The 22,491-nt window shown below is 44.3% G+C and overlaps 1 protein-coding gene across 2 annotated transcripts; it reads left to right on the forward strand.

Annotated features, from left to right (window-relative positions):
• The first annotated feature begins 1,006 nt into the window (after window positions 1–1,006).
• Window positions 1,007–20,253, forward strand: LOC147612910 (uncharacterized). 2 transcript variants are annotated; one of them, XM_086782180.1, is made up of 2 exons: window positions 1,007–2,443; window positions 18,745–19,879. In XM_086782180.1, exons 1-2 carry the CDS (start codon window positions 2,081–2,083, stop codon window positions 18,850–18,852), a joined length of 471 nt encoding a protein of 156 aa, XP_086638306.1. In that variant the 5' UTR covers window positions 1,007–2,080; the 3' UTR covers window positions 18,853–19,879. The 2 variants fall into 2 exon arrangements, with proteins under 2 accessions (XP_086638306.1, XP_086638307.1); XM_086782181.1 differs by lacking the exon at window positions 18,745–19,879 and adding an exon at window positions 19,890–20,253 and having other exon boundaries at window positions 1,022–2,443.
• The last annotated feature ends 2,238 nt before the right edge of the window (window positions 20,254–22,491 follow it).

A 22,491-nucleotide genomic window follows, 5' to 3' on the forward strand; every position in this document is an offset into this window, starting at 1 on the left:
ATGATGCTGGTTTTTGCCAACAATCGTTGCTCAATAATCCTTTTTGTTGAAATCAAAACATTTTTTTCTAAGTAGATACTATATTTTTGCTCCTATCGAGGCACTTATATTCTTCCATTCTATTGATATATTTCATTCACTCCACAACCGAGAAATCATAACATCGTTTAAATTTAATCTCTCTCTCTCTCTCTCTCTCTCTCTCACACACACACACACACACGTGTGCATGCATGCACATGCACATGTATGTATACATGTAATATACACATATATACATATAAGTATAGTCAAATGTATGTGCATGTGTGTAGTTATTCATTGTAGCTAGAAAAATCTAGTAAGAATAGAAAGCTAACATTAAAAGCTATTTCTTTGAAATCTATTGAAGAAGCACATACATTGGGGTATGTTGAGGAAGAAAAAACATATGGATATAGTCAAATTTATATGCAAATGTATGTGTACATGTGTGAAAATATTCTTCATAGAAAAAAATCTAAAAGGAATGGTAACCCAACATTAAAAAGACATTTCTTTGAAAGCTAATGAAGGAAAAACATTGTTTATATTTTGGAAAGCATAAATTTGAGAATATTTTTTTATGACGTTTGTGCAAGCGAAGAAATGCTTTAGGTGTGATCATTATTGACCCACATCTAAATACACATGTAAGCCTTGAAAAGGACTAGTGTATTATCTTTCTTTGCTGTGAGGTAAGAATCATCTTTCTTATGAAAAAAGTTGAGCCTTAATAGTATATTGAACTATTTGTTTCTTCAATTTTGAATTAAAAAAAGACATGTACACAATGTATATGTGTGTACATTGTTACACCATAGTTGCTAAAAAAGTTCACTCACATGACAAGGGACTCCTCAAAAAGTTCACTCACATGACAAGCGTCCCTTGTGATAATTGTAGAAGATTCTTAATCCAAAACTTCATTTGGTAGGACTTTGGACAAAGCTAAACCAGAAAGTATTTTTTCATTGCCCTTATAGAGAGCTAACGTTAACCCACACGGGTACCCTTAGAGAGAGAGCTAACGTTGAGTTATTGTCCCCACCCCCTTATACTCGAGGTAGGTAGCACACCCTTATAGAGAGAGAGCTAACGTTTAGGTATTGTCATGAAGGTGACGAGAGGCCTCAGTGCATGGACACTCTCGGCAGCTCGTCGACGTTCACAAGGAGGATCTCAATGTCAAACAGGCTTCCGACAACGCACATGAGGATGGAAGGCCAGACCTGCGAAGAGGTAAGAGAAGCCGGCAGAGGCGAGGGAGAGGAGGAGGAGGCAGAAGATGAGGTAGATGAACTGCAGGAAAGAGGTCGCCACCAGACTCATTCTTCCCTCTGGAGTAGAAGCGTACTCCTGGTCTGCGGTAAGAGGGGGCTTATCCCTGCTGGATCTCCAGGAAGACATGAGCTTGCTTAAAGTGCTGCTGGTGACGAGTAAAAGGCCGCCCACTGAAGAGAAGAAGGAGAGGCCATTAAAGAACATGAAGAGCTGATGCCATACACAGGGTTTCGCGCGTGCTCAAAGGCCCTTGGAATCCTGAGGACGTCGGTGTAGGAAATAGAGAGGAGAATGCAGAGATGTATGCTCGTGGAGCTCGTGGCCTTGACAACGTTTCTGTACAGAGCCGCGTAGTTACTGACATATGCCATATTTTCACGTCAACAATGGTGTAGTTTGTGAATGTACGACAGACCTATCTTAGGTTTTTGTCCTCTTTCGCATCTTTTCTCCACGCGCCCATTAGTTCGGCTCCAGGGTGAGTGAAGGTTAGGTCTTCCCCTTTGTCCCAATGATCACTAGGCCAAAGGGACTACACATTAATCAGGTGGGAAATTCGAGGCCGAATGCTGGTTTGCAATTGGTCAACGTCATGCAGTAGATTCATAGCTATGGGGAGCAGCACAACAGTCCCATCAACATGCAGGATTCTAGGACGGAACCAGACGGATTCAACCAGACCTAGCACTCTGGTTACGTCGCCCCACCTGTCGTCAATCATGAAGTAGAGAGGCTCTCCTCGAAATTCCTCTTTCCACATGTGAGCCACGCGGGCATCATGCAAATTGCCCCCTTTTTTGGTGACTCCTTGGCTCAGTCGACACACCTAGCACACATCGTCGTTCACGAAAATGGGCTCTTTTCACCCTTGCCCTTCCTTGCTGCTGGACAGTTTCTTCCTTCTCTTCCGACAAAGGCCCTGTTTTTAGACACGGAGCAGCCAGAGGGTCCCAACCAGAGTTGCAAAAAGAAGAAAACCCTGGAGACTTGTCGATTCTACTATCTGACGGAGAAGGAGATGTTGCAACTGAAGGTCGCCCTCATGAAGAAGCCGGGAGGAGCCAACATCGACATCAACCCCAACATTACCCGACTGGAAGCAATGGATTTATTGGAGGAGAAGCTACAACAGACAGACACGGTAAGATTTCGGTCACTCTTCCTGTAAATCTTGTTTAAGAGTGGCTGAAGACTTACCGGTCTAAAGCACTTATTGGGTTGTGCTATGGACCAAGACCCCTTGGCTGATGTTTTAAAATCTTGGATCAAAAATAACTAGTTCTCCCATGGCCTGATAATTGAGCATACTTAGTATTTACCAAACAACTATTTTTGTTTCCTGTTCAGAGAGGAGGATATGGCACTTAACGCTTTGGGGGCAGGACTGTGGGTCCTTAGGAATTCCCCTTTGTCTCTCTTTCCGTGGTCCCCTGAATTTTCTCTTATAGGGCCCAAACCTTCTCTGTGCCCTACTTGGGTAGAACTTCCCAACCTCCCTTTGCACCTTCATATGATCATTAAATTGCTTCTGGAACCGATAGGAAGACTTTTGGGGGTTAGAGCGAATGCCGAACTAAACGCCAGATGGCACCCCCAAGCCTTGGTTAAAATTGATCGGAGCAAGGAGCTCCCGTCTTCTCTTGCCATCAATGTTGGATTAGATACTGTATAAGACCAACCCCTTGTGTTTAAGAATGTGCCCAATACCTGTTTCCATTGTGGGTCAAAGGATCATTTTATTAGAAATTGCCCAATCAAGTTTTCGCCACCGCCCCCCCAGACCTAACCCAACAGACTGTCCAAAAAGAAGATAGTCAAGGATTTCAACATGTGGGCAGAAGGGGAAAAGGCAAAAATCGCCCTCATACCCTTCGAAACCTCCCAAGAAGAACCAACCCAAATGGGTTTTCTCCTCTTTTAGTAGATATAACAGACCCCTCACAAACCTGCAAGGATTCCTCAAGTGAGGAAGAGGATGAAGAAGTTCCAAACACACAGGTCCATGACACTGATTTGGAAAAGGAACTAGAAGATGTGGACTTCCAGGATGCATCCAAAATCAATCTTGATCCAGGCCCATCTCAAGCAGAAGAAGAATCCCTCCCACTAGGAAATAAAAAGTCACCTTCGTTGTCAGTGGTAAAACAGTCCATGAGAAATAGTGGACATCCTAAGACTGACCCTATAGCCTTGAAAAGAAGGCAATCACAGGTAGGAGGAATGGTGTCCTTGATCTCCATAGAGAAGAGATCTCAAGAGTCATCTAAGCCCCCCCCTAAAAATCAAAAGTTATGACTGAATTTACTATTTTATCCTATAACACTAAAGGATTAACTGATGGCAATAGAGCGAGGGTTATAAAGAATTGGATGTCCCAAATCAACCTTCAAGCTGTCATAATTTGTTCACAAGAAGTTAAGGCTGTAGGACTGCTTCTTTTAAAAGACTTGGAACTAGTCTCCAAACACCACAAGTGGTTTAGCTCCAACCATGTTGTTCAAGGAGGGGGTTGTACTATGCGGAAGCTTCGGAGAAGGATCGGTACTTCAAAACTCAGAAATCAGCACTCTTTTCGCGATGGAATTAACGCACAAATTGAAAGACGATGTGCAGAAAATAGAGAGAGAAGGGGGGAGATGGAGAGAACACAGTATTGGGTCCCAATTACCCTCTGTAGGGCCCCCACCATGGATGGTGTATTTGCTTTATTAGAATGATGTAAATCTGAAAACAAATACAAAGTACTTGACCTTTTCTTGGCTGGAAAACCTGCCCTTGACCTTCAGTCCTTCACCCCTTTGCGTTAGCAAGTTCTTGGCTGTCCTGGCCCTTGTCTGCTTGGAGCACTTGGTGAATTAAGAGATGGATTCATGCATTATGGGCTGGAGTATTTATACTCCACTTAGCATCCAGTCGGCTGGCTTCAGGAAGCTCCACGACTGGGTCTTTATTTAATAAAATGCTTTCACACTTTAATAAATGCTGTCCAACCTGCGCATGCTTTCTGGGACAGCTCCTGGCTGCTGGGCATGCTGCGCAGAGGTGTGGTGGAATGAAGGGATGTAATGCATGAAAATATGAGTAATCACCATGTAAACATGATGCCTAAGTGTGTTTAGTCTCTCACACCAAGAGAATGGAAATAGCCTTCCACAAGCCAAGAAGCCATGAGCTCCAAGAAACATGAGTTTCCATTTCTAAAAATGATCATCAAAAGTTACATCCATGGGCCAAGCCCCCTCTTTTATACCTGGACTTGTCCCCATTATTAATCCTATTTAATAAAGTTCCTACTTTATTACAAACCATCCCTTCCCAAAGATTTTGTCCTCAAAATCTATAATGTGTACAATCTCCAAATATGAGACTCTAATGTAATCAATGGGAAGTGGTTGAGAGTCCTCAAGTACATCCAAAGCACATATGCAATGAAAATCCGGATGTACACAAGTCCGCCAAGCTCCAAGTCCAAAAAGTATGAGTGAGACTGTTATGACAGCCCTTCTAGTCGATGAAGTACCTTGAAAATTCTTCATGTAAACTCCATAAAATGGGCTGGAAATGATATGTACACTCAGCCATATATGTCCCACATCATGGTCTTCCATTTTGATGCCGAATGAAGCTTGTTGGAGTAGAAAAATAGGCCCAATAGTAGACCTTTCCAAAGCTGTCCAGAAATTACAGCATGTATAATCCTCCTCATATTACCCAATTTGCTCAAGTAAATCATACCACTTGGCCAAGAAAATCATCCACAAGTAAGCCATGTTGTTGGGCATAGTCCATTGATTGCCAAGTAGCCATATTCATGGGTAATTGTATCCATTTGGCAAGGTAGTTTCAGCACTCTAGGCCCCACCAACCTTTGTGTGCTTGGGTCCTTGCAACCCGTCAATACATTTTGTGAGATAGAGCATATGCAAACTGAAATTTCTGCATTGGTAGGCATGTCTCCATCCACAAGATTTTCCTTAACTCACCCTCCCGGGTCAAAAGGAAACTCACCATCCTCATGCACTTCATCATTGCAATCCTCCCATTCCTCAATGTCATGAGAGTCATACTTGTTCTCTTCTTTGTCCATGAGGATCATAGTGATCATCATCTTCTTTGATTTGCAAGCATGCCCGGGTGACCACCTCTCTTTGCACTTAAAGCATAGCCCTTTGCTTCTCAACTCCTCAATGTTTTGATCATCCATTCTTTGAATCTCCTTGAAGTGTTGAAAGGGCTTCTTCGTAGGATCACGACCCTTTTTGGCATCAATATGCACTCCATCCTTTGGCTGTCCACTCCCACATGATGTAGGAAACCTTGGAGTAGAGGATGGTAATGTGGAGGTAGGATCCTTCCCAAGGTTACAAGTAGTAGTGGTTGGTTTGGGTGTGTCTATGGCGAAGGTCATGGGCTGAGACCTCTTGTACTTTGGCTCATAAAGTTCGGCTAACCTCATAGCTTCTTTGAGAGAGCTAGGCCTTTGAGCCGACACATCCGCCTTGATGAAATGTTCAAGCCCATGCACAAACTTTCTCATCTTCATGTCTTCACTCAAACCTTCCACATACATTGAAAGCTTCAAAAACCTCTTGATATAATCTCTCACCATCATCCCCTTTTGAGAAAGCTCATACCATTCTTCATGGTATCGATCAAGCACTAAGGATGAAAGGAAGGCCAAGTTCATCTCCCGCTTCAATCCTTCCCAAGTTGATGGCGTGTTCCCTTGTTTGACCATATACCTCCACCATTGATGAGCATAGTCTTCAAGATGTAGGGAAGCAAATTGTACCATATCACGCTCACTTTTTGGGTAAAGTTGGAAATAGGTGTCAAGCTTGGTAGCCCACTCCTCCAACTCTTGCGGAGATGATCCATCACCTTTGAACTTTGATAGTGAGACTTTGTCTTTGACATCCTTAGAAGCTGTGTAGGATGGGTTGTCATGTTGGGTAGAGGGTTTGAACCTTTGCATCTTCATATACGATTCCATGAATTGCGCAAAGTCTTTGTAGTCCCTCTTGATGTCATTTGGTAACTCCATCCACTTCTCATGAGCATCCCTTTGTCTTTGGACAAAGGACAATTGGTTCCAATCGAGTACCACCTCTTCATCAATCATGTGCATATTGGAATTAGATGGACCCGAGTGAAAAGAAGAATGAAACATGTCCTTGACAAGGGGCCTCCGTGCATCCGCCATGAATCCAAAAGTAGCATTCTTGGTGGCATGCTCATGCATTACTTTGGGAGAACCCTCTTGTGCCATAGGTAGCTTGCCTTCCCTACGGCCTTCAAAAGCTGTCCCATATTGCTTGCCTGCATGTGAAACACCATGACCACTATCAAATGAAGGTTGGCTCATTGGCCGAGCCACCCTCCCTTCCAAGACTTCCATCCTTGTGGCCATAGTATCAAGTCTATCATTGACCTCCACCCTTGTAGCCATCGTGTCCATCTTCGCATTCATTTGCATCAGCATTTGCATGATCGAATCGATGGGGATGGTATGTGACGCTTGTGGGGTGGGCTTGTGGGCACTTCCAACATTCACTTCTTCATGCACTTCCCTTGAAGTATGCCCACAAGTATCTTCCGGAGCATCTAAGATTCCTTGCTCCATAATTGCTTCTTCTCCCTCTACCTCGTCGGGAGTCAAGGTGTTATGCTTTGGTCGCCCTCTTGTCCTCGTTCCCATGGAAAGTATCGGTTTCAAAGATTTGGCTCTAACTTGAGGTAGGGATGTCCGATTGAAGTGGTCTAGAGCTTGTTGGAGAGCTAATGAGGTGTGCTAGACCACTATACAAAGACCCTTAAGAAGTGAGAAGTGCTACTATTCTCTGTTTTAGGGTTTACAGGGTTATAGGCTGAAATAGTATTTTGAGCATAACTTGAGCTAGAAATATCCGAATGCAAAACTTCTTAGCTCAAATCGAAGCCCTCGATGAGTACTACGAGCCTATGTGATTAGATCTTGAAGACCTTAAAACCCCTATGACTGAATTAGGGTTTACTGTTTCTGCAAAAACCCTAATTTCTACCCCAAAGAGATATCGAAACGGAAAGGTTAAGGGCTCATTGGGTAGCTCTAAGGAAGCACTAAGAGCTCGTATGATCACCTTTAATTCAGTCCAAAAGGTTTGGGACTGAATTAGGGTTTTGTAAATCTGCAATTTTCTTGCCCAAGTGACCCTTTTGTGCCCCCAATGATCCTTGCTTGTTCCCACACCTTTGTTAGCACCTTTTGCACTTCCTTTGCATCCCAAGGTCTGCAATTAATGTTTCACCAACCTCAATTGCCATGCATAGCCAAGATTTTGGAAAAATTTCGTCATAGTCTCCTTTGTAAATGGAGCCAAATCTCAACTGAAAATGCAATTTCTGAAATCAAAATACAATGCTCTTTGCATCCCACAATGCCATGAAAGCTCTTATGCAATCTTTGTCCATCAAGGCATTAGCAACATCCACACAATATGATGGAATAGGGGGCCCCATTGCCCAAATGCATCCATAAAGTCGATGTGAGGATTGTTGAGGACGCGCGTTGAAGCTTGCCGATCTCCCGGCCAAGCCCTTCTCACCCCTTCACCAAGTTTTCCTCCAAGGTGAAGGTTGAGGCCATTTCTTCACTCCGTGTACCTAATCCCTCTTTGTACCGCTTTTCCAAGGCAATCACGGCACAAAGAGTTCAAGACATTCTCCCCTTGGCCTCTCCAACCAATGCCAAGGTACCCTCACACATTGCTAGATTCTAGAAAACTTGAAGTGGTAGCAATGGTGAGTGTAGGTACAAAAATGATGTGAATGTAATGGAAGAGATCACTTACAAGTATATGGCATGACTCATGCCATTTACAATTTTCTCATGAATCAATACGCATGAACTCATGCTCATTCTCCTCACTCCAAGTGTTCACCATCCATCAAACAAATTCCAACATCAACAACATCCAACAACACATTGACACTTGTGAAATATGAGTTCAATCCCCCAAAATTGATCCAAGAGCTATGCTTTCTTATGCCAAAATGCAAGTCATAGCATTGAATGGCTATGTAGATGATTCAAGGCATCTATGTGGCATAAAGATAAGCATGAATGGCTCCCAAAAGCATTGAGTAAACTTGATACTCCATCAATGGCATGCCAATTGAATCAAAGTGAAGAGAATCTCCAAAAATATGATCTATGAATTGGCCAAGCTCATGTGGAATCAATTCCTTTCACCATTGCCATCAATAATGCATGGAGAAGCAATCCATTGCACAAATGCAAGCAATAATGCATAGACAAGCATCATTGGCATGTGAATGGTCAAGCCAAATGGTTAATTTCTGAAAATTAGGGTTTCTTCATGTGGAAAACCCTAATTCATTCCCAAGCTCCACCAAATGCTTCAAACTTGCAAGAAATTGATCATACCACTCACCAATGTCATCCGGAAAGCCTCAATGGTAGAATATGTTGAAGAAGCCTCTTGTTGAAGAAAAACGTAGCTCTCTTTTGCTCTGAAATTTGCAGCCAAAATACATCTCCCATGTGCTTGAATAAGGCTTGAAAATATGCTCCAAATAATAGCTAAAAACCCTATTGCAAGGCTTCCATGTCTTGAGGTAGTAGAGCTAGGCTTCACCTAGCTCTTCCCTCACCAATTTTCAGCGCAGATTTGAGGCTGCAGCAGCCCGCCGTTTGCTTCTTTACTCCCTCCATGAGATGATTAGAGTGCCAATCATGCATATGAAATGTTTAGAAGCTTAGCAATGCAAGATATGGTCCATGGAAGGTAGGTTAAGCTCAACTTTCAGCCATGGAGGAATGAACAAAAGCTCCCAAATCTTGAGAAAAAAATTAGCAAGAAGAGGCTCAAATGAAAGATCTCAATGAGCTCTACAAAAACCCCAAGGTTTGGCATCAAAACGGGTAAAGGAAGAGCATCCCATGGCTATGGAAAGCTTGAGGAAGAAGAAGATGATTACTAATCATGATTAACAGAAAAGTTAATTGCAATTAGTCACTTGCCCTAAGTTTTGGCCCGACTGCCCCAAATTTTTGGTCCAGAGGCCCAAAATTTGGTCCAAAAATGGCAAAATTGGCCAAAATCACTCAAAATTCAAGCAATTTCCATGAAATGCTCACCATCTCCATGAGATTAAGCAAGATTAGAGAAGATTTGTCAAGAATCACTCAAGGATTACAAGAAAATGAAAAAAAATTAAAAGAAACTCAAATTTTCAAGCAAATTTTCCCAACAACCCATGCATGCCCATGATCAAAATCAAGAGCTCTGATACCAATTGGAATGAAGGGATGTAATGCATGAAAATATGAGTAATCACCATGTAAACATGATGCCTAAGTGTGTTTAGTCTCTCACACCAAGAGAATGGAAATAGCCTTCCACAAGCCAAGAAGCCATGAGCTCCAAGAAACATGAGTTTCCATTTCTAAAAATGATCATCAAAAGTTACATCCATGGGCCAAGCCCCCTCTTTTATACCTGGACTTGTCCCCATTATTAATCCTATTTAATAAAGTTCCTACTTTATTACATGTGGTTGCCCCTACACCTGGCCTGACCTGCTGGGTAGGGTTTCAACCCCTGTCGGCTGCCTGTCCAGCAGCCCTAGGGCTGGCCGACAGCCCTTCCAGCCCATGCCTTGGCTGGTGGGCAAAGCTTGGGCCCTCCTGGCCCCTTGGGGGTGGTTCTACACCTCCCCCATGCCCATACTAAGAGTGCAAGTGCAAATCTTCGCACTGGGGTAGCCCTATGGGCTGGCCCCATCTCTACATGCAAACCTACATGCCTACAGAGGCCTGGCATCCAGTTGCAAACCAGATACACAGAACATTTGACATCATTCCAGAGGGAGACTCACAGCGCGGACTGGCACTGCTTCATGTGCAGGACAGTGCACACCTGACCTTGGACTCATGTGCAGGACAATGCACACCTGACCTCGGACGACTGAGATGGATCCCTGGCTGACTCGTCCCGGACTGGGCTCACATGGGACCAGTTCACCATCCCAGGTCCTGCACCTTCTATACAGAAATGTCTACGTGGCATCCAAGTGCGCCACGTGACATCCCCTTCTGCTTAACTTGACGGAAGCTGCATAGCCTCCAAATAATCCGTCAATAATGCCGGATAGTCTTCGAAAAATTCTTTGTCGAGTCATACCGCTTCATGAGTTCCTCGGTCCTGAAACTTCGTGAGGAACTGTCGTAGTCTTCGGCCTGAGCCATGCTTGAAATGGTGCAGAAGGATCTGTTCTGGAACCATTACTTCCGCTTCATCAATAATGTCTGGTTCCGCTTCGTCTTTGACCTCTGAAGGGGGTGGACCTGCATATGGCTTTAACCAACTGACATGAAATACATCGTGCATAGTCCAACTCGGAGGTAGCTTTAACTGCATAGACACCTCATTAATCTTTTTCCGGATGGGAAATGGTCCGAAGCTCCTGAAAGACAACTTTGGGCATCGCTTGCCCACCTGCTTTAATCTTTGCTTCATAATCCGAAGATACACCCAATCCCCTTCCGAAAACTTCATGTCCCTTCGGTCTTTATTGGCCTGTCGGGTGTAGGCCTCTTGCGCTTTAGCCAATCTGTCTTTAACGGACTCTAGGATCTCCTGGTAAGACTCCGTCACTCTGTTCGCCTCCGGTACTGAAGACGAAGTCCTGGTTAACAACGACCGGAAAGGCCTTCCAAACGCTGCCTCATATGGAGTCCTGCTAATAGCTGAAGAAAAAGAGTCATTCAAAACAGCTTGAACTAAAGGCAAAAACGATTCCCACTTACCTTGCTGATCGTGGACATAACACTTCAGCACATCAAAGGCCAACTGGTTGTATATCTCTGTCTGGCCATCTGTCTGTGGGTGGAATGCACTGGAAAAATTCAACTTAGTACCAAAATTATCAAACAATGCCCTCCAAAAATGACTGGTAAACTTGGCATCTCGGTCTGACACTATGGTTCTAGGAATCCCGCCAATCGAGTACCAATGCCGAATGAATAGCTGGGCAACATCCTCGGCGGTCACATTGGCCCTGCAAGGAATAAGCATAACAAATTTGCTGAACCTATCAACAATAGTTAAACACTGCGTGTTACGCTTACTCGGACTGGGAGGCAGATTTGTGACAAAGTCCATCGAAATGTCCTGGAAAGGACCCTCAAGAATTGGCAAAGGCTGTAACAACCCTATCTTCTTTCCACGAGGAGCTTTCACCTTTTGACAAATGTCACAGCGTTGTACATATGTAAACACATCACGCCTCATCTTTGGCCAATAGTATTGTCGTTCTAATTTCTCCAGAGTCGAATTCATGCCCCTATGACCACCTGTAATGGCATCATGGGTATCATGGAGAAGAGCTGCCCGGAATGATTTCATGACACATAGTCGGCCTTTGTAGAAAAGCCAACCATCGCGTATCAGAAAATGGCATGGTCCTGTGGCATCCAATGCCTGTTCCCACTGTGTACCGAATTCCTCGGAATCCGCGTACGTGTGCTTCATGTCTTCTAGTCCTGTACCAACAAGGTCAAGTCTAGTGGTCTGAATCGCAGATACTTGTCCCTTTCTGCTCAAAGCATCGGCCATTGGATTGGCCTTTCCTGGAAGGTACTCAATCATACCACCGAACTGCTGGAATATCTGACTCCAGCGGTGTTGTCGATCACTCCACTGTGCACTTGGCATCGTCTGAATCCAGCGCAATGCCTGATGGTCAGTGCGAACCTCGAAGTCACGGCCATACAGGAAATGTTTCCAATGTTTCAAGGCCTGAATAACTGCTAGGAGTTCACGATCATAGACTGAGTAGTTCTTTTCGGCGGGCAGTAACTTACGAGACATGTAAGCTACTGGATGACCATTCTGTTGCAATACACCTCCAATTGCGATGTTACTCGCATCGGTGATCACCTGAAACGGTTCGTCCCACGAGGCAAGGGCTAAACAAGGCGCTTCTGACAAAGCCACCTTGAGGTTCTGGAATGCCTCCAACGCTCGTGGAGTCATTCGAATCTTTTGCCTCCTTGTTTTCACTCCCTTTAGCAGATCGGTGAGGTCTGCCGAGAGATCAGAAAACTTGTCAATGTGGGTGGAATATGCCTGGCATATACCCACAAATGATCTAATGTCATAAGCGGTCTGAGGTACTTCCCAGTTAACAATCTCGGCCACTTTAGCCGGATCAAGTCGAATGCCTTCAGCACTAATTATATATCCCAAGTAATGTACCTGGAACAGATAAAATTCTGACTTCTTTTCATTGACATAGAGCTCGTTGCTTTCCAGCAACTTAAGGACTTTCTCCACATCAATGTCATGCTGCTCAACTAGAGCTGAAAATATGAGTATGTCGTCCAGGAATATGAACACACACACTCCAATCAACTCCCGGAAAATACGCATCATCATGCGGTTAAATGTAGCTGGGGCGTTCGTCAATCCAAATGGCATAACCACAAATTCATAGTGGGCCCGTTCTGTACGGAAGGCTGTCTTGGGGATGTCCCCCTCTACAATCCGTACCTGGTGGTACCCACTCTTTAAATCCAATTTAGAGAACACCTTAGCTCCATTCAGCCTCTCGAGAATATAGTCAATGCGAGGCATCGGGAATCTGCTCTTGATAGTCAGCTTGTTGAGTGCACGATAATCGACACACAACCGAGAAGACCCATCTTTCTTCTTGACAAATAAGATCGGTGCTGCAAATGGCGACACGCTGGGGCGGATGAAGCCAGCTTGCAACAATTCTTGGAGTTGGCGGTCCAACTCCGATTCCATTGCCTTAGAAAGGCGATACGGAAACTTGCTCGGGGGTTCCGAGCCTGGGAGGAGGTCAATCTTGTGATCCTCCGGTCTGGACGGGGGGAGCTGGGGAGGGAGACTGTCCCGAAGAAAAATCTTCTGGAACTTTTCATGGAGAACCGAGTACTTCTCGGAAGCACTGGCCACCGTCTGGGCTGTCTGGATGTAAATCATCGCACACTGTGCGCCTTTCCTGATTGCTCGCTTAGCCTGCAAGTGGCTTATGAGCGGAAAGTTTGGAATACCTGGCTCACACTTAATGGTCACCGGGGTGTTTGACACATTCCGATCGATTTGGAACGTGTGCTTGTCCCACTTGACATCAGGAAGAAACTTGTGAAACCACTGGATACCCAAAATTATGTCTGCTCCTACAAGAGGGGCAACCATAAAGTCACGCACAAACACTATGCCCTGAATCACTAACTTAGCACCTAGAGCTTCATACTTGACGCTCGTTGTCATACCTGTGCTAAAACCCTCAACTTGTTTGTCCACCGGAGTTAGCTCGAAACGGGCACGCCTAGCGGCCTCTTCCGTGATCACATCCTCCGTGCTGCCGCTGTCAAACAAGACAACGACTCTCTGGCCACCTATGTAGCCAAAGGACTTGAGCAATTCGTTGCGCTCATACTCCTGGTCATGGGCGCCCTTCTGCTTATCTTCGAGCTCCCGGCTAATAATTGCTCCAACTCAAGCATCGGGGGTTGAAGAACTAGGGGTAGCCGCTGGGGTCGGTGTGGGAGCTGTGCTCACCACGGAAGCTGTGGAGGCGGCGGCGGCCTTTGGGGGCTTCTTCGGACAATCCCGAGAAGTATGTCCTTTTGTGTGACAAAAGTAACATCTACCCTCCTTCCTGTACTGAGAAAGCTCCTCAGCACTCAACTTGCCACCTGTCTTGCCTGCCTCCGCTTTTTGGTCTGGAGTAAGCTTAGACGCATTGTTCGAGTTCTTGGAGCCAAAGGCTCCCGGGCTCTGTCCTGGGGAAGACCCCGTCTGGTTCTGGCTTTTGCCCCCTGAGGCGTTAGCCTTAGGAGAAGCCGGCTGGGAAGTCTTGGGCTTGCCACCATTGTGTTTCATTTCTGCACTCTGCGCAAGCGAGAGTGCGTCCTCAAAGGTGGTTGGCCTAAACATACGCACCTCCCATTGGATTTGCGTGTCCAGGCCATACAAAAACTGCCCTTTCTTGTCCGTATCAGATAAGCCTAATTGCAGACACAAGGTCGAAATCTTCTTGGCAAACTGAAGGACTGGTTGCGCGTTCTGACGCGCTCCCCTGAACTCGTCTTCGAGTCGCTCAAGGTAGTGGGGCGGTAGAAACCGCTGCTTAAGGTCGCGGACGAACTCGTCCCACACATAAGCTGCCAAACCTGCTCTGGTGTGGGCATGAGCCCACTGAGTCCACCAAGGAATGGCCTCACCTTCCAAGTACCAACTAGCTAAGATCACTTTGTCAATATCTGTTTTCCTAACTGCGGCAAAGTAAGCTTCAAATTGATGTAACCATGAATACAGAGTAGTGGGATCGAGTTTACCATTATACTTACTGAAATTCATTTTCTCGGGAAAATGATTCGAGGGCGCCGCTGGTGTCAATCTAGCGTCCAAAGCTCGGAGGTAACGCTCGTGTTCCACTCGTCGCATGGCGTCGTCTTCTCGTTGTCGAATCTCCAATGCACGCATCTGCATCTCAAGCAGGGAGCTTGGTTGCGGCTGTGACCCCGCGAGAGGGTCCCTGTGACGAGGATCTGGTATTTGGGATACGGAAGGAGAGGGAGGAGGAGATGGAAAACGCGACACTGGAGAGCGAGAACGCTCCTCCAGAGCCAAAATCCGCGCCTTCTGCTCATCCAACTTGGTTGTCTGGTCTGCGATTGCTCGCATCATCTGCTGGAACATGTCTGTGACACTCAAGCCGGGTGCCCTAGCTGGGCTGCTTGGTGCACTCTGGTCCCATGGTTCTGGTTCTCTCTCGTCGCCAAAGCTCGCCATAGCGGGAAAATGCAATTCCTTTCCGGAACGCAATCTGACCATCCACTATCTGTGTGGGAGACTTCCGGAGGCTTCCGGAGGCTAAAAACCAACCGTCCTTCGAGGGACAGGAGTCACTCCGAAAGGGGTAGTCCACCGGCGTCTAAAAACCAACCACACGAGCGAAAAAATTTTCTGGTTTTCTTTGCTGAATCTTCGTCCTTGAAGTAGGCTCTGATACCACTGTACTATGCGGAAGCTTCGGAGAAGGATCGGTACTTCAAAACTCAGAAATCAGCACTCTTTTCGCGACGGAATTAACGCACAAACTGAAAGACGATGTGCAGAAAATAGAGAGAGAAGGGGGGAGATGGAGAGGACACAGTATTGGGTCCCAATTACCCTCTGTAGGGCCCCCACCACGGATGGTGTATTTGCTTTATTAGAATGATGTAAATCTGAAAACAAATACAAAGTACTTGACCTTTTCTTGGCTGGAAAACCTGTCCTTGACCTTCAGTCCTTCACCCCTTTGCGTTAGCAAGTTCTTGGCTGTCCTGGCCCTTGTCTACTTGGAGCACTTGGTGAATTATGAGATGGATTCATGGATTATGGGCTGGAGTATTTATACTCCACTTAGCATCCAGTCGGCTGGCTTCAGGAAGCTCCACGACTGGGTCTTTATTTAATAAAATGCTTTCACACTTTAATAAATGCTGTCCAGCCTGCGCATGCTTTCTGGGACAGCTCCTGGCTGCTGGGCATGCTGCGCAGAGGTGTGGGACTGCCCCTACACCTGGCCTGACCTGCTGGGTAGGGTTTCAACCCCTGTCGGCTGCCTGTCCAGCAGCCCTAGGGCTGGCCGACAGCCCTTCCAGCCCATGCCTTGGCTGGTGGGCAAAGCTTGGGCCCTCCTGGCCCCTTGGGGGTGGTTCTACACCTCCCCCATGCCCATACTAAGAGTGCAAGTGCAAATCTTCGCACTGGGGTAGCCCTATGGGCTGGCCCCATCTCTACATGCAAACCTACATGCCTACAGAGGCCTGGCATCCAGTTGCAAACCAGATACACAGAACATCTGACATCATTCCAGAGGGAGACTCACAGTGCGGACTGGCACTGCTTCATGTGCAGGACAGTGCACACCTGACCTTGGACTCATGTGCAGGACAATGCACACCTGACCTCGGACGACTGAGATGGATCCCTGGCTGACTCGTCCCGGACTGGGCTCACATGGGACCAGTTCACCATCCCAGGTCCTGCACCTTCTGTACAGAAATGTCTACGTGGCATCCAAGTGCGCCACGTGACAGGGGTGGTACTTCTGTAGGACTTCACAACTCATGGATGCTTGTATCTGAACCATTAGATAGGCTCCCAAAATAGGTGGGTCGCCATTCATCTACAACATCAAGACCGTAAGTTTACATTGGTCTCAATGTATGCCACGGGTCCGGTGGTCACCAAAGCTGAGCTCTGGGAATCTTGTCCATTTTGTGGACCCTATCATCCTTGTAAAGGACTTTAACATGGTGGAATCACCTCAGGATAGGCTCTTGAATTTGGGACAAACTATCAGAGGTGCAGAAAGGACAAGCTGGGTAGATCTGAAGGGCATTCATTCCCTTCATGATATAGCATGCAACCATGACTTCACATGGGGCAATGGAAGGCAACGAAATCAACTGAGAAAGGCTAGATTGGATCATTGCTACTCTTCATCATCCATATGTAATAGCTTCTTAAACACTAAAGTGAAAGTGCAATATAGCATAGCCCTCTCAGACCATTATCTAATTCTCTGTTCTTTCTCCCAAGGGACTCAAAAAGTTAGGTCAGGGTGGTTCCATATGGACCCCAAACTATTCCAACTCTCGACAGTTCAAAATAATATGGAATTAATATGGATAAAGCACTTCAATACTTTCTCCTCCCCTTCTAAAATCATGGAGCCAAGCTCTGAGAGACTCTCAAAAATTGCTTATGGACATTAAAAAGGAAGTGATCAAAATTAGGGCTGACATAAGGCATTAGAAATTCTGAGAACTATAGTTTCTTGAGCAGAGAATAAGCTAAGGCCAGCTGCACCTTCAAGACAATTTGATTTCAGTAAGAGAACAGTTAAAAAAGAAGATGAGATACAATGCCAACACTTTAAACTGTTCATTAGGGAATGGTGTTCATTAGGGAATGGTGGGCAGGTAAGCTGGACAGACCTTCTAAAGAGATGTTCAATATTCTAAAAAAGAAGGCAGCAACAGATCACATTCCTATGCTCAGGAATAAAAATGGAACTTGTGCAGAATCGATACCTGAGAACCTTGAAATTATCAAGGAGCACTTTTCTGATATCTTTATTGTCAGAAAAGCCCAATCAGAAGAAAGATTTAAAGCTATGCAGACTATTTCAAAATTCTGAAGAAAAAAGGTCTCTCAAAGTGTGGCTGGAACTCTAGAGGTTGACCTCTCTAGTGGGGAGATAGAAGAAGCAATTATGGCCATGAAAAACGGTAAGAGCCCTGGGCTTGACGGCCTTCCCATAGAGTTCTTCAAATCTTTCAAGCACTTCCTGACTACTCCCCTTCTTGAGGTTTGGAAAGAATCTATCAAATTTGGTGCTCTTCCACTCTCCATAAACGAAGGGGTCATCAAACTTATTCATAAGAGAGGGGCCAAAGAAGATATATCTAACAAGCGACCAATCACCATGCTCTCCACAGCCATAAAACCTATGCCAAAGCTCTAGCTAGAAGATTATCTAGACATCTACAGGACTGGATAAGACCCAAATAGAAAGGGTTTATTAAAGGCAGATACATTCTGGATGCCATTATTTCCCTATGGGAGGGAGTTGAACATGCCCAAGAGACCCAACAAGACTTTATATTCTCTAAGATTGACTTTGACAAAGCTTACGACAGACTAAAATGGGATTTGGTTCTACTATCCCTCAAAGACATGGGTTTGGGGCCTAACTTCATAAAAATGGTGCATGTCCTATTTGGTAATGCCAAGGCAAGGGTCACAGTCAATGGAAACCTAACAAAGCCATTTCAGTTGTGCAAATCTATTAGACAGGGCTGTCATCTAGCTCCACTGCTTTTTGCCATTGTAGCTGATGCACTCGAGTGGTTGGTGCATAAGGCCATGGAAGATGGACAGATGCAGGGCATCCATCTGCCGCATGAAAGCCAAACTTGTCTTCAACAATTTGCTGATGATACGAATGGCCTTATACATAATGACACGGCCTCAATTCGTACATTTTGGAAATGCGTATAGTTATTTTGTCTGACATCAGGTTCATTTATTAACCACTTAAAAACTGGGATAATAACTATGCTTGCAGAGCCATCACAGTAGTCACTGGATCAAGGATGTATGGTCCTTCAAGAAGGATAAATATTCAGGCTCCTTGGGATCCCAATGGGGTTCTGAGTGTCTATGCATCAGAGATTTTCATGGGTTGTGGACAAATGCAGAGTAAATTCAGGAAATGGTCTGGTATACAACATAATCTGGCTGGTAGAATAGTAGTTCTAAAGCATATCCTCTTCCCCACTGCCATATAATTTTTGTCATGTTGGCGACCCTCTAACTCTGACTTAAAGCAGTTGGAGAAACTATGCAGGAAATTCCTATGGTCTCGGGAAATGCAGAGGAAGCCAGAATCCTAAAGGTGCTTGGAATGTATGCACACGATCCAAAAAACAGGGTGGATTGGGTCTTCCAAACATAACAGACTCTGCTGACCGAATGGCAACCAAATGGAATGCCCGAAGCTTCATTATGCCTCAAGCAGACTGGGCAGTTCTTTTACGCCGTAACATGGACAAATTCAGTCTTACAGAGTTCCCTCAGTGGAAAAAACTTCCGCTGATGACGCTCTTCTTCAACCCTATAAACATCAAGCCGCACGGAAGCCCATTGGTTAAAGCAATATGGCAAGCTTGGAACAGGTGTAGACCAGAAATCATACTGCACAGCAATACAAGAAAACATGCTCATATTCTGCATCTGGATATCTAGTTCTCTTCAGCATTATCTAGTAATATCCCTGTAGAATTGTATAAACAAACGTTTAAGCTACACAAGAAGGGGATTCAAATCTGGGAGGATATTTGGTGCAGAAATGAATGCAGGTGCCATTCAGAACAAGAGCTCAAAAATATCTACAGACTATCAGAGGAAGACATACTCATAATTCAACGTAGAATGAAGCTATGGTTGCTGACAGACTGGCGTTGATCCAACTCAGAGTCGCGTTTACCCATAAAGCATTTTCTTAGAAGTCCAAATGTAATCTATTGCCAATTCCTTCTCTCCTTGCCCGAGGCCCGCCGCTCCATTGCAAGCTAAACAAAAGATGGAACATCCTTTTGGATAGATAACAGTGAGGGTTCAAATTTAAAAAAATCTGGTCACCTTTCATCTCTCCAAAAAAATCTTGCCTGTCGAGCTTAGAGCTTGAGATATGGAAATGGCTTATGCCCAAGGTGTTGCTACGCACAAAAAATGATTGAACATCTGTTTACAGGGTGTGCCCACAACACGTAAGCTATTAAGTTTTTGAACCATTGTGTATACCCTGTACAGAAGTGGGATCTGACATGGCAGGAAATCCTTCTTGGACAACAAATTAAATGCTTTGCCGATATTTGGAATGTCATACATGCTGAATTTCTATGGGTTGTTTGGATTAATAGAAATAACTGTTTGTTTAAAAATGCACACATTAATTTGATGCATGGGCTGAGAGCTGAATTATATGTGCAGATGAAGACGCTACATAAAGCTAGCTTAAAAGCATGTGAAGCGCAGTATACCAAGAATGTCATGGAAGAGGTGCGTCAGGTGAACAAGGCAAAAGAGGACTACTAGGAGAAAATCTGCGAAATTCGAAAATAGCACAGATTTCAGGACGGCCTAGTGGCAGATGAAGAAGTGGACCTCTTAATCAAAGACTCAAAGTTGTAGAAATATATCCTCAGCCTAACGGCATTGAGAAACGAGCTGTATCATAATTATATGAAGTTAAGCTTCTTTATAAAAGCTTCGCTGTAATCTCAGACTAGATTGTATGGTCTGTTTTTGTTTTTTCCTTTTCTTTTAATATATTTCCAGCTCTTTCAAAAAAAAAGCCTTGAATATATATCCTCCACTAAATTAAAGAGTTGAGAATAAACGGTGTGCCTACTTATCTCATATGCTCATTGAAATTTTAATACCGCTATCTTACAGTCACTAATCCAATTGATAGGACGTTGAAGTCTCTGAAAAAGTACCTGGGTCCAACGGATGGAAGTAGCCTCTTGGGGTTGGGTGTTAATTGTGGTGAAGTGAATGTCTCGTGGTTGGGCCGGGTGATTTTGAACGGCATAGATGCCCCCAGATAACACGGATCTTTAAGAACTTATCTAAAAAGTAAAAAATAAAAATAAAAAGCACCACCTAATGTGATCTCAAGAAGGAATTCGGCACTATTTGAAGAGAAAATATATCATTGTTAGAACATGTAAAATATGCTTCGAAAGCTAAAGCCCTTCTAAAATAGCTCCAATAGATAGAATATCTATATTTCCCATGTCTCCAAGGAGAAGGTATTGTGTTAGAATCTAACCTACTATAAAACCCCTGACCCTTACTAACTCTATAAATCTACAACGGAAGACTAATCTCATGTATCAATACCTTGACATCTGGCTATCCTAGCAACTTTCACGCATAGTTGAACTAGAATAGTCCTTATACAAGGAATTGAACATGATTCCTCTAGGTAAGTATTCTCTTAATTAGGACCTATCAATGGTTCCTCGAAGCTCAACATGATGTCCTATCTCATCGACAATGAAGAAAACCATTCTACCATAATTCACCAAATCCTATTCCCCTTTTTTCACAAGTATTTGTCTAATCAAAACATATTGGTTCTCAGTTTGGAAAGCACTCGGGGTCCACCCTACCACCTACTTTTGTTGATCCTTTACAACTTAGACCAGTTCCATAAGCTCAGCCTAGCCCCCTTCCATCCCATGGGTCTAGCATTTTGCCCTTCCACTAGGCCTATGGAGCCGATGTGAACTCACACACCTGTAACCAAACTTCTCTTTTTCATTACACACACACACACATGCACACACCACTGTTAATCCAATTTTGGGATTAACAAGAGCTACCGCCATTATCTTACGTCAAGGAATCATGGTAGATACACCAAAGGGTCATACATTCAAAATATAAAGCAATAGTGTCCAAAGCTACAACTTGGACGGGCGCCCGTAATGGTGTGACGGAGTATTTATGTTGATTTCCCTTCAAGAGCGTATGGTATCAAGTTAGGATGAATGCCTAAGTGATGTACTTCATGGATATATGATGAGAGTAGTCATTGTAATAGCATTAGGCCTCTTATGAGCCTAAAATGCACGGCCGGCCATAGTTTAAGTGAGTGTGAACACTTATGGCCATGTATATAAGTGAATTTCTCTCATAATACAAGATACTCTCCCATTGTGCAATTGAGTCTTGCTCTTGCTAATCCTCTTGCTAATCTCTCTCCCTAATGCATGCTAGTGAGTGTGTGTGAGTGAAGTGAGGTGAGAGGAGGATGAGGACCCGTAGTGCAACGCAGCAGTGTGAAAATACTCGCGGGAGACGCGGTGGAATTGCTTCTCAAGGAGTTGTAGAGCTTGGAGACCTCAAGGGTTATGAGCTCGGCCATTGGAAAGATCCTCACGATAATTGTGGTTCACCAGGTAAGCTCTTTTTGGATGTGTTTCAAGGAGGGTTAGGGTGAGCCATAACATTTTTGGCGCCGCTGTCGGGGAGCCATCCCTTGGCTTTTTCCATCAGGTTGTCGCATAACCCATTGCCCATTATCTTGATTAGTGGTTTTCTGTGAAAAAGATGTGGATTTGATGGTGATTTGTGTGAGATTTGGTGTAGAATAGCTCTTTTTTTTGTTTTTGAAAAGAATGATTTTTACTTAATTTTTAGATTAATTTGTTGTTTTTGTGGTTTTTCATGTTCTTAGGGCTTGCACATAGTTTGTATTAGGTTTAGTTTGCATCCATTGCATTAAACAATGCAAGAGAATGCATTTTAGTGAATGTTAGCTCTCTTTAGTTTAAGCATAGATCTAAGATCATTAATTTTAGTTTAATTGTGTGTTTTTTGTTGAAATTGTTTGGATTAGAGTGTTAGCAAGCATTAGGAGTAGCTTAATCTTTCAAAAAAATTCTTAAAACCATTAAAAAACCCCTTGAATTTGACTAATTTCTCTTAATGGACTGGTTTTTGTCATTAAGAGTGATTAATCTTGTTCAAAGAGGCTTAAAAAATAGAAAATATGTTAATTGGAGTCTAAATTGATCATATA

The sequence above is a fragment of the Cibotium barometz genome, chromosome 44, assembly GCF_041138505.1.
Source record: "Cibotium barometz isolate CiBa-2024 chromosome 44, ASM4113850v1, whole genome shotgun sequence".
Classification (NCBI taxonomy): domain Eukaryota; kingdom Viridiplantae; phylum Streptophyta; class Polypodiopsida; order Cyatheales; family Cibotiaceae; genus Cibotium; species Cibotium barometz.